We start from the raw sequence: 16875 nt of genomic DNA, 5'->3' as shown, positions 1-16875 counted from the left end.
ACATTATTTTAATGAAATCATGTTCACTAGGCTTTACACTGTTTTTCAAAGATTACATATTTTTAATTTAGTAATTTATCTATTTTTTTTTTAATTTCCAAGACAAGAAATGAATACTAACGACAATAGCATGTGTTATTCTTGTCACTTTTTCAACCCTTAGACATAAAAAATAGCTTCAATTCAAAGGCATCAAAACTTTTGACAGCAAAAGACAACAACCAGAACTCCTAAAACTTAGGGCTTCAAATTCAAAATCCCTTTTGTTGAAAATATATCACAAAGTGACAGGATTGCAATCACACTTCTTCTCAGGCAGAGATATTTTATTTTAATCGACACGTGCTGAAGACTGTCATCATCTCTCTCGCTTGTTATGACTGGAGAAAATCTCTTCACTTTTAAAGTTCACTGATGCTGCACTTTCTCATGGCTGTTCATATCCCTCTGGCATACAGCTGTAGAAAACACAAATACACAGAGAGAGAGAGAGAGAGAGAGAGAGAGAGAGTGGAGAGAGAGAGAGAGAGAGAGAGACGGTAAGTGAAAGTGAGCACGAGGAGGCAAACGAGAATCCCCTCGCTCTCAGTTTTCATCCTCGTTTAGGAGAGGGCAGCAGTGAAAGAGAGGAAAAGACGAGGAATCAAAGCCACACTCATTCATACAGCTTCTGTCTGTGAACATTTCACTTCTTCATCATCACAGCTGCTTCTGAACACAGAGGTACGTCTTTCTTTTTTATTTCTTAAAAGCAATTCAATAATCCATTCATTATTATTTATATTAATGCTTTTTTGCCATCTTTCCTATTTTAATTTTTTCCTCCTTTCCTCCATTGCGTTCAAAGTGTGCTTGCTTGTGGTGATGCTTTTTCCCTCTCTTTTGTAGTTCTGTCTATCAGAGTGAAATGTAGCACAGTGTTGCTTTTAATAGTTTCACTCCCAGCACAGAGCTGCATTGCAGATACATATGTGATTGGCTCATGAAGAGAAATCTGAACCATGACAAAGTCATCAATACTGTGAGAATCTGGCTCTCGTTTCTCCAGCAGCTATTTCAGTGAAACCCATTCAGTTCAGACGCCGCAGTTTGTGCAGGTGATCATTAATCATGTGTGAATGTGGCTCACTTCTCTGGGACTCTGCATGCACGTTTATGTTTACTTTAGCATGTATGGGTCACTGAATACACTGATGCACAAAAAGGTTTTGGGTAAATTTAAAAATCTGAAAAAGAAAAAAAAACCTGTTTACATCTTATGATGTGCATCCCTGTAGTTCTGCATAGTACAAACCTGTTGATGATATGTATACTGTATATATGTGCCCACATATTTACACAATCAATACTAATGACTTTCTTAATAATTATCTTAACAGACTTCAGTATGTTTATTAATGCTGTTATACTGCTGAGTGAATCTCATAAGACTATGACAGTTTCATATTGAACGCAAAATCAAAATAACAAAAATAAATACAAATTTCTGCATTTTGCTTGAACAAAATTAGTCCTAATTTTAGGACTTTTTTTATTATTATTATTGTGACATTTCATGAAAATTAACCATATTTATAGTTCACATTACTATAATGGATTTGTTTATTATATTATTGTAATGTAGATATATTATCAATAATAATATAATTCTAGATAATTCTAAGGATTTTACACAAAATATTTGTTGTACTGTCTTTAATTTATTCATATTGTATTACAGTCATTTTAATGCAACATTTCTATCATATTACAGTAGGTTTTCTTCAAATTTTGATTCTAAGTATATATATATTTGTTATATTAAAATATATTTGTAATTACACATTTATAATGATGAAGTTCTAATTTAGTACATTTAAATATATTAACTTAAAGTGTAATATAGAATAACACACTACAGTTAATTTATTTTTATTTTGAAATTAATTATTAGTTATCAGCCTTAATGAGAATCTAATAGTAAATTATCAATGAAAAAAATTACATTCATTGTTGCTGATTTTTTTTTTTTTTTTTTTGCTTTTTTTCAATGATTTATACAATCATTGCATGAAAAATTACTATAACATTAATGAGAATTTAATGAGAATCATCATTTAGAATAATTGGAATTAAACACACACACAAACTCAAAAGTAAAATGTCTGAATGTAATGAGATATTACAGTAATGAGACTTTTAACTGTCATAAAAAATGTAACAATGCAAAAAACTTTATGTTTCTTAAACATGCTTTATTTTATATGTGCAAAATAAAATTGTTTATTTTTTTTTCTTTCATTATGGGGTAAAATGTGACCTAAACATGTTTACATGAGATTTTCTTGCTGTTTTTTAGGCTTATTTTGTAACAGACAGCATGTAGCATCTTGACTGAGCAGTAGAGCAAAACTCAAAAATGTTCAAAGGTTTTTCTAAAATAGTAAGCAGGCAGCAGTGTGTGTGTGTGTGTGTGTGTGTGTGTGTGTGTGTGTGTGTGTGTGTGTGTGTGTGTGTGTGTGTGTGTGTGTTTTGCAGCTTTGATGCAAGTCCTGTGAGGATGTTTATCATGGCCTACATTCCCTTTGAATGAAGGCAGCAGTCTGGGGAGTTGATGTGTTTCCGTGTCATTATGGCAGTTACTGCCTTCCCACTGCTGTAATACCTCGTCCAGAGAACGAGAGCGGATATTTGAAAACTCACAGTTCGTTAATCTTAAATTAACGTTTTCAATTATGTTCAATCATGAGGCAAAGCGGATGATCACTTCAGGCCACACACACATGTCCTCTGTGACAAATTGCACTGCATGTGCGCTTGAAGTGTAGTTCAAAACTTAAATGTATACAGATAATATAATTTCACTGAAATAAATGGTCACTGAAGTGTCTCTCTCTTATCACATTTCTAAAAAGTGTACTTTGTAATATTGTCAAATTAAAAAAGTTTTATCTTAAACTACTAAAATCGTTGTTTCAATAAATGTATGTCATGTTTTAAAGAAGTACACTTATTTGTATGTTGAATAACATACTAAATCACATGCAGGCACGTGATTATAATTTCAGCTGTACTGTATTATTTAATATTGCATTTAAAGTTAATATATTTTAAGTGTACTAAATTGCAACTTCATTAGTACAAATGTGTAATTACAAGTAAATACATGGCATAAAAGTTTCAATAGAAATGACATTAAAGTACATTTTAGTTTACCACAAATGCTTGTCAGTACATTCAGCAGTACGCTTTAACCATATTTCAAAAACAACAGAAGTAATTATGAAATTACATGTAAAGATGTACTGAAAAATTCATTTAATTACAAATAACATGAGTCCGAAAACATTCAATTTAGTACACACTTAAGTATGTTCTTTAAAGTATAATATTTCTGTAATAAATTCTCATTTAAAAGTGTATTTCTCTTTCCTAAGGGTTGCCATATGTCTCCGAGCCAAAGCATTCATGTGTGAAGTACTTGCTGTAAAACATATTCTCATTTTCTGGCATGCTCACATTTGTGCCATCCAGCGTTTCCATGCCAGTCTCTTGGCATTGCTCTGCCTCAGCATACAGTCCATACGGGAGATTTATAACAAAATACACCAAATCTGTGATATTTGAGCTTACATGTACATTTTACATATACAATTGACCCCTATTTGGACACTTATCGAGTAGGTAAAAATGTAAATATCAAAGAGCAAAACCAAAGAACAACTGAATGAAGGCAATGAAAGGAGGACAAGAAAGAGAGGTGGTTATAAACCACCTGCTCTCTCTCTCTCTCTCTCTCTCTCTCTCTCAGAGTTATGGGAGTTTCTCAGAGCACAAGGGCAGATACAGTAATAGATTGTGTGACTTCACATTACTCTAGAGTCAGCAGTCACAGGGACAGGAAATGACAGCTAATCAAACACACAGTCTCGTTCACTGCACTTCACACTCATGACAGTAATCACACACTGGAGGAGAGCAGAGAGCATTACTCACACATCACACAGCGGGCTTATTATACCTCCTCTGAGAGGCAGCAGTCGGGTCATTCTGTGAAATCGGCCTACCGGTTTAATTAGATGATCAGCTAAATAATGCATTTACCTGTTGATAGACTGCATTGTGCCATCTAGATTAATACTGTATATTTAATGGTTTAATTTAGGGATATAACTATGTATTCGTTAAACGTAACAGGGTGAATGGCAACAGAGTTGAGTTTAACTGGAGACTGCGAGGTTACAAAGCACCTCTTGGGAATTTCATTCTGATAGTTCTGTAAATATCCACTTTTTAATGATCAGTTGTTTTCAGTACAAATCATGGTAACATTTTATGATTGATTCCTACTGACTGAAGTGATAAAGTGATAAATATGAGATTTAGATTTGTGCTGAAAGAATTCTTGAAAGAATAATGATGTCACCATGTCAACGGATTATGTAAAAGTATTTTTTTTCCCCATAATATATATGGTAACGGGGTTCAGTAACCCATGTAGAAGCGTTTTTATTTTTATTTTACATAAAACTCTATTTGCTACTGTTGAAAAGTTTGGGGTCGGTACAAATTTGTTCATGTTTTTGAAAGAAGTCTCTTACCAAGGCTGCATTTATTTGATTTTTTAAAAATAGTCAAACTAGTAAAATTGTGAAATATTACTGCAATTTAAAATAAATATTTTCTATTTGAATATATTTGAAATGTAATCTATTCCTGTGATGCAAATCCGAATTTTCAGCATCATTACTCCAGTTTTCAGTGTCACATTATCCTTCAGAAATTATTTTAATAAGCTGATTTGCTACTCAAGAAACATTTCTGGTTATTATCAATGTTGAAAACAGTTGTGCTGCTTAATATTTTATGAAAACCATGATGCATTTTTTCCAGAAGCCTTTGATTTACAGAAGGTTCAAAACAATAACATTTATTTTAAAATATTTATATTAAAAAAATGTTTTTACTGTCACCTTTGATCAGTTTAATGCATCTTTGCTGAATAAAAGTATTTAATCATTTTAAATGTAATATTACATTTTGAAAGGTAGTGTATATAGACATTAAAAATGACATACTTTCTTTGCATATTTTTTATCATCATTAGCTTATTTGCAAGGAAACGTTGAAAAAACAGGCAAGACATCATCATGAAGAAAGAAAAAAACATTTAAAATAAATTTACTGGATTTATTCATTTATTTATGTGTTTATGTTACCAAAAAAAAGTCAACATTATCTATACATTGTTTAAATTAGTTTTGCATATGTACCTCACTGTTTTGTACAATTTGTAGCATTTACATCCATAATGACATTGCTATATCTTAAGCTTTCAAGCATAAGCACATTTAACCCTCAGTTGACCCTTTTCTTTAAAAAAACAAAGTGGCAAATGAATAAATGATGAGTAATACTGTGTCTGAAACCAGCATCTGTCTGTAAGTCAATGACTAAACCGACTCTTATGACATCTTGAGGAAACTGGTTTCAGACCGGCTAAATGGACATTTATAACTTAATATACTAATTTATAGATCAATTTAATTCATACTGAAGGCAGTATTCTGTGTGAGGGGAGGGTTATCTGTCTTATTCAGCTGAAGGGTCATCTATTCACAGGTTAATTGAATTTCATCTGAGGTCAGATTGTTTTTTCCCCACTGACTGGCTGTAATTTTTCTCTGTTTGACAGTTTCTCGTGCTCTGTTCCTGCAGGCGATGGCTGAGGTGGAGCTGCTCTCCACACCTCATAATATTCAGATCAGCGATGTGACCTGTGACTCGTTCCGGATCACCTGGGAAATGGCCCATGAGGACACGTCCCGAGTGACGCATTACTTCATCGACTTGAGCCGTAAAGAGGGCAGCGAGCACAACCGCTTCAAGCACAGAGTCAGTATCCGCCGTCATTGTGTCATTTAGATCTCGTTCTGCTCCACTGCTCTCTCTGTGATCACACAGGATTAAACACAACCCTGATTTGGTGTCGCACAACGAGTGCCAGTGGAATCTGTGAACTTATTATGAACTTATGACAGGGACAGTCCCTTCAGAACAATCTGGGGTTAAACAGGGACACTGGACATATCTCTGAGGACTGTGTGGGGATCACTGGACAGGACCATTAACTGAGGACTCGGTGTCAAGACATGATTTTCACTGTCAAAAAGACATCTTTCAGTATAAACTCAGAGGTGGAAAGTAACGAATTACATTTACTCGCGTTACTGTAATTGAGTAGCTTTTTTGTGTACTTCTACTTTTTTAAGTGTTTTTTTTAAATCTGTAATTTTACTTACTTAAGTACATTTTGTTTGAAGTATTGTACTTCGCCACATTTTAAAATACATTAAATACCCCTGGAAACTACGTCAGTAAATAATGGGCAGGAGGGCAAACTGCGCGCTAAAATCACAAGAAAGATGCAGACGCACAAAACAGGCGTTAGTGGTGCAGACACGGCTGAAAACGAAAACCCCGTCATATTCTGAAGGTGAACTCGAAGGAAATGAAGGAACCCCTGGCCATATTCATGCTTTATTGTGCAGTGTAAGCTGTGCTCTGCTTCCTAGGGAGACCAAACTAGCAGCTTATCTAAAATCTCGACAAGACATCAACCCTTCGCAAGCATGTAGAGGGCTTTCGTTTGAATTGGTGCATTTGGTGTTTAAACTGTCAAGAGGTTTTGCACAAATTAGTCAAAAACACAGTGTGCGATATCGTCTGCGATAATAAATTGTTGTTTTAATGATGTGCGCGCGCATTTATAGTGCGTTCTTTCACTGTGTGATTCAGTAATGTTGAAAATTTTAGAATGATCACAAAATTGAAGATATAAGGGCAGAAAATGTACATATTTTTATATCATTTCATATAGTAAATCAAAATCACACAAAGAATGCCGTCTTTTCCTCTAAAAACCATCATAATCACACACACACACACACACACACACACACACACACACACACACATATAGTATATATAATATAGTTTTTTTTTTTTTTTTTTTTTACAACAGGATCCTCAGTAAACTAGTTAATTAAAGAGACTTGCGTTTTAGGCACACAATTGCGTTTCATAAGCGCATATATTGCCTGTTTTTGCTCTATTTATACAACAAAAAGAATCCCAAACACAGCCACCAAAGCACTAGTTTTTGCGTCTCTGATTTGACAGTGTTTCGTTCCTGAAGAATCAACAGTTTTAAATGATTCGGTTTCAATCGCAATGACCCCCACTTATTAACAGTGACTTGCTGACACATACTGGCCATTTTAAACATTTAAAGTATCTTTCTTTTTTTTTTTTTAAATAAATAATTTCTTATTTCAAATGAGTATTCAACATTTTATGTCACATGCATTTCTAACAGCAGGGCAGTTATAATGCATTCTTGTCCTGCACTAAAAACAGTGTGTAAATACATCTAAATGCCACTTCCGACTTCTGCCTTTTCCTCTGCATTGAAAAGATGAGTTTGTTTGATATTATTCTAAATAACTGATTCCTTTAATTAAAAACAACTAGTTTGAGATTAATAGGCCTATCCCAGGGGTGTCAAACTCAGTTCGTGGAGGGCCGTAGCCCGTAGTTTAGTTCTAACCCTGCTCCAGCACACATACCATGTAGTTTTCAAATAATATAAATGATTAGATTTAACTGGATCACAAACTGTGCATGACTGTGCCCTCCAGGAACTTGAGACCTCCCTCCCACTGTTAAAATGTAACTAAAGACTTTTAAAAAAAATGTTTTTTTACTTTTTTACTTGAAGATTTTTAGACTGGTACTTTTACTTGTACTGAAGTAAAATTTCATTAATGTAATGGTATTTTACTTGAGTAGAATATTTTTGTACTCTTTCCACCTGATTATTTTTGGAAAATTTGGCAGGTAATCAATTGAATTTTAATTTTTTACAAATTTTAACAACAATTTTAATCAAAGGCCGAAATCAATTCAGTCCAATAAACCCGGTCCAAAACTCAATTTTAACAATCTAAATAAATTGTTAAAACTCAATCAGTCATAAAGTTCAAACAGAACAGTTTTAACATTAATGTTCTCAAACACACACACACACACACACACACACACACACACACATAATAAAAATTATAAATAATTTTATTATGTTTTTTTTTTCTTAAAAATATACTAAAACCACATGCAACAACTATTAAAGAAAAAAAATAACAAATACAAAAACAAAAAAAAAATCATAAAACTGTAAAATGTTAAAATTAATACAACTTAATCTCACATATAACAACTGCATAAAAAAAATTCGTTTTCACAAATTATGAACATCAACTTAAATCTCACATGATAACAATTTTTTTAAACTGCATACAATTTAAAATTTTCACAAATTATGAATATTAGAATTTTTTTTATTTTTTTTTATTTAAATTTTAAACAAAAGAAGTAGAATGTGATGCTTGCAACGTCATGATCATAGGTTTGATTCTTATCAAAAATAACATGCATGAACTATTAAAAATGTATGTCTTCAACACAGTGTATGTTTCTTCGGATAACAGCATTTGCCAAATGCATAAATGTAGCTAAATGTAAATATCCTGAGCTAACAAAAAACATAGTAACATTTTATTTTAAGGACCAATTCTCAATATATGCATATTTCTAGCATACTGGCTATTTATTAGTGAATATTTCTGGCATATTGGCATGCACAGACCTCCAGAGGGGCAGGGGAGAAATGTCATTAAGAGGGCACAATGGAGGTGGTTGGGGGGGTGTCTGGGGGCACCTAGATTGGACCGAAAGGGCATTTTAAATTTGCCGAATAAATTAGTTAAGATGAATTAGTCTTTAATCTGTTTGTATGTTATATTTCTTTAAGCTGAACATCCTCTGCTTTCCTGTCTGTGTAAAGGTTAAATTAAGGACAGACAGAATAAAGCAGACGCTGGAGAGGCAGATGGTAGGATGGGGAGCAGGATGGGGGTGTAGAAGGTGGCTGTAGGTGTGTTGGTTATGAGCACATCTGACAGCTCAGCGCAGGGCAGCCCTTCAGGGCTTCTGTGATGCTCATGTCTCTTCTAATACAGGAGCATGAGAAACTGACCGAAACTGCTGTGAGCGGATAATGACTCACCAGGACATGTTTCCTCCCCAACAAACACATAAACCCCCACCCAATCCCAGGCCAAGCACCCCTTTAAAAGCATGTATAATATTGCTTTGAAAAAACAGTCTAATTTAGTACACTAGTAATTTAGGGCATCATGCATTTTTTTATGTATTAGTAACAAAACACTTTTTTTTTATCAAAAATTATTTTGTCCATGCAATCCCAGGCTAACAATCCTTTTCAAAAATAAAACCAAAAATACATATACATACATACACTTGTAATTTTGACCACCTATTTAATTTTTATAGTTTTTCTTTTTTTTCTTTTTTTTGATGAGTCCTTTCCATTTGCATATGAATATCTGCAGCAGTGTTTTAAAAAGACACACATTCTTTCATATAAAATAATTGTGAAACTTAATTATCAAGTCTAATTTTCTTGAAAGCTGCATTCAAAGCCTGCTTTACTGTAAAATATGAGAAGACACAATAAAAACTTAATTGTCAATTTAGTGTGCTATTGAGAGAATACTGGTGAGATGATCATAACGGAATAAATGTATAACTTCTTTGTGTTTAGTTTTTAAAAATGACATAATGTAGGAGCATTACCAGTATCTCTTTTGCACTTATTGTTTGCCAGAAATAATACAGGCATGAACTGCTGCTAAATGCATCTGAAATTACATCTGATTTTGCCATGGCTCTAATATTGCATTTGCGGGTGAAAGGAAAGGACTTGCTGAGGGGGTTGCTATGGTTACGCCCCTCTGAGCATTTCATAATCGGTTCTGCTTGTCAGAAACTCGAGCCTCCACAACAAGACTAATTAGCTGTGATAGATATGTGAGAGGAAATACGATACGCTTTAGTGAAGTTTGAAAATGTCTTTCACCTTCCAGTCCGAAGAGTCATAACACATAACAGGCGTAAGATTACAGCACTGGATGTTACATACAGATACGGATGCGGATGTTATCTGCTCAGAAATCATATTTTCTCACTGATTAGGCTGCTTATATAAGTATCAATGAATCACAAACTTTATTGCATAATATTATAATGTATAAGTAAATTATAAGGAAAATATTGTAGATTAGAAATCATGACTCTCCACTTTAAAGTAACACACAAATTACTCTTAAATTATAGACAACAATTATCAAATAATAAGCAAATAACCAAGTTCATTGCATTGAGGTCTATGCATTGTCATTTTCTAGATTAAAAATCATTGCTTGTGGTTTTTATTCAGTGAGAGCAGTGTTTCAGCTTTCCTCACCTTGGCAAAGTCTCTGACAAGCTGACACCTCCTAATCCAGGCAAGTGACAGCTCTGCTGACAGGAGGCTAAAGGGTTCCTTCACAATTAAATCCTGACAAGCCTTTTGCAGGTTTTGCACCTTTTCTTCTTTACACTCTTTTTTTTAACCCCAGTGGACTGTTAATCAAGCCAATCATTGTCAAACTACTGAGGCCTTATAATAAGACAATCAAATATCATCTGATGGCTGTAGCTTTCTGCAGTGCAGACTTTTCAGTTTCAATTAGATCTCTCTTCGCTGACCAGATCACACTTTATACCAGACTTAGGGGTAATCTGTAAATCTGTGTTTGGTTGTTGTTCTCTTGAAAGCAAAACACAAGCCCTGTAAGCCAACAATTAACTATAAGCCCCCTCTGGTGTTTGGCGTTTCAGGATGTCCCCACCAAGCTAGTGGCAAAAGCAGGACCTTTGCCGATGGCTGTGAGAGGCCACTGGTTCCTGAGCCCTCGAAAGGAGTACTGTGTCGCTGTGCAGACCGCCATCAGACAGCCGGACGGAGACTATCAGGTGTCTGAATGGAGCCAAGTAGTGGAGTTCTGCACTGGGGGTAAGCAGAGACGGAGTAACAGAGATTGAAATGTGTTTTCACTGTTAAAATACCTCCTCCTAGCTATACAAAGACAACTGACAAAAAGATATTTCTTAGAGTTGATCGCATTAAAAAAGGAGTAAACTCTGTGACTCTGTCAAATCTTAAGCAGCCCAACACAGCAACAGGCTCAACCAATGATGTGAGTTTGGGGGAGGGGCCAGTTTTGTCCAACCAATAAATAAACAGAAGGACTATTTGGGGAAACCTGTCTGGAAATAACCATCAAATTACTCACTACAGCACATAAGTGTCATGAGTATCTTAACTTAATCTTAATGTCACGAATTTGTCACTGAATACTAATGCTAAAAATATTACAAATAAATAGCTTATTTATTGTTGACTCTGTATGTAATGCTCAGATAGAAGACACAACCAATCGTGACACATCTTCCTTTTTCTTGCCTTCAGTGTCATGTTTATTGTCCTAAGTGCTTTATAGGAAGTATTTATGTTTTATGTTTATTAGTAATGGTTTAATAAATGGGTTCTTTTCTGCAGATTATGCCATGGAGCATCTCCAGCAGCTATTAGATAAAGCTCAGGCCGCTTCTGGGAGGATGCTCAGGTTCTCTGTCTTCTACCGCAATCAGAGTCCTGAATATTTCCAGTATGTGAGGTTAGTGTCATCTGTCCTCCTCAGTCTCTCTGCATGCTGCTTTCGACATATATCTTTCCTTGACAGCTCTGAGACTGCAGTGTCTGATTTATCATGAAATCACAATTCCTTTGTATTCCTAAGGCCATAGCAAATTATCCATTGTTGGCGATTACTGTTTGTAATTAATGCCACCCAAGAATAGAAATTTACACAAATGCGGGGATCAAATATAAAAGTTTATAATGTCTGTCAAAAGAGCAAGATGTTCCAGATGGTGTAGTTCTGGCATCTACCAGCAGAGGCTAACAGAGTCATGCTAACTAGACCACATTCAAACTTACATTCAGGTCTGGCTTCATTCTCTAATGGAACGTCCACTTTTCACAATCTAATCACTTCACCATGTGTTTAATAGGCATTCATACTGAAGACATTAACTATAATGTTAATTAGAGTCCTCCAAAAGTGCTTGAGCATTTAAAGCAATGGACAACATTACTACAGCTTACGCTTAGGATAAACATCAACTGGTGTGGACGTTAAAGGAGACATCAGTTGCCCATTTTCAACAAGCTGGTGTGATTCTTTAGGGTTTTCGTGAAATGTCTGTAACATAGTTTGGTTAAAATTCCTCAATGGATGTGTAAAACAACATTTTGTACCTGTTTCGGTGCATGTCTCTTTGAATTATAATGGGCTCTGCTTACCCCGCCCCTCTCCTGTTTTTTTGTGTAGTTGGTGGTGAGTTACCATGGAAAAAAAATGAGTGGTTGTGGGTGGGGCTTCAGCAGTATGACATCATACTGCTCAGAAAATCAAAACAGCTTGATAATTGAGACTAGGTTTTTGGGGGGATTAAAAAAAAGAGTGAATAGATTTTTATCATTGTAGGGTGGTTGTGTTCACACACTGCTGAGACACATTTATATGCAAACCATATAAAAGTGAATTTTGCATCCGATGTTCCCTTTAGTTTAGTTTGCATTACAGTTATTGTTATAGTTATTGTTCTTGGTGTAAATGGTCCTTACAAGGGGTAATATGATGTTGCTAAAAAAACATTATGTTGTTTTTTCTGGTGTAATGTGTTTATGCGGTTTAAGGTTAAAAAAACACATTATTTTCCACATACTGTACATTATTGTTGCTCCTCTATGCCCCGTCTTCTGAAACATGTCGATTTTTAAAAAAGCTCATCGTTCTGAAAAGCAAGGTGTATGCTAATTGGCCAGCTATCCAGTGCATTATGATTGGCCGAATACCTTAAGCGTGTGATGGAAATGTTATGCCCCGTACCATACTATGATGCCGTGTCCCACAAAACCAATAAAACGACGAAACAAAACCAATAAAACCCATTACAAACGAGGCATTTGTTGCATCCAGTGGGGACATAATTATTGATTATAATGACTTATACTGTCTTTTTACGCGTTGTGTTGCGTATCGCGCCACGTAAACATAAAACCATGTCTGTATTTGTGATCGGAGAAACAACAAACAACAAGCCTACTCTACACTACTCAAAACTCACGTTTGAATCATCAGTGGCAAATCCTTTAAATATGAAAACGTACTTACAGGCTGTGAGTCAGAAGCGGCAGACTGTACTTGCAAAGTTGGAACTGCCCAACTTTATAGAAACAGCCTTTGTGCACAGACGGCATTATAGTCTACTCTTCCAGTTTCAGGAAACAGTCCTCTGTAAAATGCACTGCACACATCTGAATATTTGGGTTGGACTGTTCTGGAACAGTGTTGAAAATACAACTTAGCCACTGATTTCTAGTTGTGTCCTCTTTTGGAAGGCCAAACAAAGTAGTTTTGCTTTCACAATGAAACAGAGACTCCACAACATGGCGCCGTCGGCAACAATACTACAGCGAGAATAAAAGTTATGCCCTCTTTCTTTGGGTGAACATTTGGGCAGCGTTATGCAATCTTCCCACATTGTGACGTAGACATGTGGGGGCCTGTTTAAACGAGGCGTTTTAGGAGGGCGCAGACAAGTCTTAACTTTTATAAAGAATATCTCTTAGGGTTTGAGACTTCAGTCTTTGCAACTTTAGGGATCTTATCTATTCACAAACAGCTTGTAACACTCAAAAGAGAAAGGAAAATTTGAAATGGCATCATACGACCCCTTTAAATGAAACCCTGCCTTTCATTTTTTCACATTGATTATTCTACTTTACTCTGAAATACATGACATCAAGGTTTCTTCTGTATTGTGATGTACATTAGCGTGAAAGGGATTATGGGGGAAAAATTTATGGCAGGACTTTGTTTTGTCTATCAGTTGTTGATTGGGCGGAGGAAGATCTGAATGTGAGCTTGCAGTGTATTATAAGAAAAGGGCAGGTTTATGACTATATGATTGGAGAAGTCCAGCATATTGTTTGTCACCAGAGAAGACAGTCATTTCACCAGAAGATCTATGATATTTGGATTTAATATTAGGGGGTGAATTTTTTTTAAACATATGCACAGATGAATTGTCAACAAAAAGATCAGATGCATTTAGAAAATAGAATTTTCATTTCAGACTTTTAAGGAGTCATGAACTGAGAAATCAAAATTCCCTTTAGCTTTTGACATATAAGAAGTCATTGTATCATGAAAACAGTAGGCCCTATTTAAACGATCTAAGCGGATGGTCTAAAGCGCACGGTGCAGGTGCACTCGGGGCATGTCCAAATCCACTTTTGCTAGTTTAACGACAAGAAAATGGTTGGCGCCCAGACGCATGGTCTAAACGGGTTGTCCCTATTCTCTTAATGAGTAATGGGTGTTTTTTGGGCATAACGTCATCTCTCATCCCCTTTAAAAGAGGTTCGCTATTTACATGGCGCAGTGTAATTTTTCATTTTTAAAAATGTTTGTGTGCTGCTGCTCATCCCTGTGTGTGTAATATTCAAAGTGAATATTGTGGCTGAAACTAGCAAAAATACTTCCAGTTGTATGATAGGGCCCAATAAGTTTTAGGACTCAAAACTTTCTGGTTAGTCTAAGAACAGCTTATATTGAGGCCTATCTGCCAAAACAACAGATTGAATGTGCCACTTTATGACATAATAGTGTGGCTAAACCCTACCTCCTCAGAAGAAGATCAACGCCTGCTTCTACATCACTGCGTGTTTATCCCCGCCCACCGATTCTACATCACTGCCTGTTTAGCCCCGCCCACCGATTCTGCCTGTTTAGTCCCGCCCACCAATTTGCGCATGCAGTGTAAACAATGAGAGAAGCAAACGAAGGTCTACACCAAAACCAAAAGATAAAGATGACTCTGAAGACAACAATACACTGCAGTGCTAAGTTGTGGAAAAACATTCTTTGCATTGTCTTCATTCTGATCTCAACATTAGGAAAGAGAAGATGAACTTTATTTGTAATGAAGTTCCAAACTGCGCCAGTAAGAACCTGGTCTTTTATTCACTTAATTTTGCCGTGGATTCCTTTACAAACAAGGCACAATTCGATTCAGGATTTTCAGAAAGACTGACACTTAGAGACCATGCTGTGCTACTATATTGGATCCGACATTAATGTCGCACCACACAAGTGTGAGAAACTGTTTTTATTAGTGGTCACTATTGCTTTGTCTGTTATTGATATGTACTTTTGTTTAACCTAAATCACAGCGGTGTCCATCTATGAAGGATGTAGGCTGTCAAACATACACAACTGTTAGCCAATCATAGCAGTGGGTGTTTACTTCTGAGTCTACAATCCAAACAGAGCGTTCTGATGAAGGAGCTCAAACCAGGACAGAAAATAGCATATTACTTCTAAATTATGTTTTTTGATGTTAAAATCTTGAAAATAATAAAAAGACAGTTCATGACCCCTTTAATCTCAACATTTCTGTTTTATGGTGTTTGAAATGGTAGATTACTGATTATTCTACATCTCTCTATATAGATCAGAGTGTGGAGGTGCAATGCTCCCATCTTTCAAAGACAACAGTGGAAGTCACGGCTCCCCCATTAACGGAAAGCTCCGTGGCGTCTTCCTCAGCTGCAACACAGAGTTTGACACAGGCCTTCCTCCCAAAGATTCCCCATATGGTCCTCTGCGCTTCCAAATTTCTGCCGAATGTCTCCTCAACCCGAGTACAAACCTCTACTTTGCTGACTTCTACTGCATGTACACAGCATACCATTATGTAGTGTTGGTGCTGGCCCCTGCTGGATCGGAGGGGGATAGCTTTTGCAAGAGCCACCTTCCACAACAGGACCTAACAACCAATCGTTTCCTGACATACACGCCCGGAGACGCACCGGTCTTCTGTCACGCCAGTGACGTCATTCTAGAGGTGCTGTACACAGAGCCCTTGCTTCTGGAGCACGGCATCCTGTCTCAGATCAGCGGCCGTCACCAGCTCATGAGCCTTTCCACTGCAAATGCCAAAAAAGACCCGAGCTGTAAGGTGTGCAATATCAGTGTGGGCCGCTGAACTGTGAATGGCAGCTGTCACTGGAAGTGCAACTGGAAGCCAAATCATGAGCACCTCAATGGTCTGGAAAGGGACCCAAAGTTCTAATGAGAATCTGAATAAATATTCACTCTTTATAAAAAGTGGTATTTGGAATTTTTAAATATGCCAAAGGCATTGCACACAAGAGTCAAGAATAAATAATAAGAACATGAAAAATGAATGAGGTCATGATAGTCTGGTTACTAGTCTAGCCACTTGTTATGAAATCCAGCCATATGATCTGTGAGGCAACTATTCAGATCTTAAAGAGACAGTTCACCCAAAAATGTTTCATCATTTACTCACTGTTTTAAAACCTGTATTATACAAAATGGAGGTAAAAGCAGTCCAGGGTCATTTGGGGTATCACCTGTAATAATATTAATGTCTTGAGTCTTTGTGTCTGTAGAAAATGTGAAATTAAGTGTACAGAATGTTTTAACAAATAATAAAACACTTCTGTGAGTTTCTGCATGTTACTTTTGTAGGTTGTCTGTTGATTATATCGAAAAACATGTAATGGATGTATTTCACCTAAGATCAGATTGTATTTCAGTTCACCTCTAAACAAGTTTTAGTTATTGTGATACATAAAATATTGCAAGAAGCTTATTAAATATAGTACTGCATGGGTGTCATGGAGCAAGCCATTCACATCTCTCTCTTTGCTTCAGAGATCCATGTCAAAACAGTGACAGGCCTTGACTTTTCAGTATTTGAGTGCAAGCGAGAATGCCTGCGCTCCAAAACCTTAATGAAGTCTACAAATGTTCCAAAATGGAAATATATGGA

The 16875-nt window shown here is 36.0% G+C and overlaps 1 protein-coding gene across 2 annotated transcripts; it reads left to right on the top strand.

Annotated features, from left to right (window-relative positions):
• The first annotated feature begins 549 nt into the window (after positions 1-549).
• Positions 550-16562, top strand: LOC109046512 (phytanoyl-CoA hydroxylase-interacting protein). Of its 2 annotated transcripts, none has more exons than XM_042762738.1 (5): positions 550-723; positions 5698-5874; positions 10783-10957; positions 11504-11621; positions 15528-16562. In XM_042762738.1, exons 2-5 carry the CDS (start codon positions 5701-5703, stop codon positions 16060-16062), a joined length of 1002 nt encoding a protein of 333 aa, XP_042618672.1. In that variant the 5' UTR covers positions 550-723; positions 5698-5700; the 3' UTR covers positions 16063-16562. The 2 variants fall into 2 exon arrangements, with proteins under 2 accessions (XP_042618672.1, XP_042618673.1); XM_042762739.1 differs by having other exon boundaries at positions 5675-5874.
• The last annotated feature ends 313 nt before the right edge of the window (positions 16563-16875 follow it).

This window comes from Cyprinus carpio, chromosome A8 (genome assembly GCF_018340385.1).
Source record: "Cyprinus carpio isolate SPL01 chromosome A8, ASM1834038v1, whole genome shotgun sequence".
NCBI classification, from domain to species: Eukaryota; Metazoa; Chordata; class Actinopteri; order Cypriniformes; family Cyprinidae; genus Cyprinus; species Cyprinus carpio.
Note: the sequence above shows the minus strand (reverse complement) of the source record. Positions and strands in the feature narration are given on the sequence as shown.

Bases quoted from the DNA above. Each gene is read 5' to 3' on its own strand.
- LOC109046512 (XM_042762738.1), top strand. From the start codon at position 5,701: ATGGCTGAGGTGGAGCTGCTCTCCACACCTCATAATATTCAGATCAGC. The intron at 5,875-10,782 runs GTCAGTATCCGC...TTGGCGTTTCAG, and splicing joins ACAACCGCTTCAAGCACAGA to GATGTCCCCACCAAGCTAGT. The intron at 11,622-15,527 runs GTTAGTGTCATC...CTCTCTATATAG, and splicing joins GAATATTTCCAGTATGTGAG to ATCAGAGTGTGGAGGTGCAA.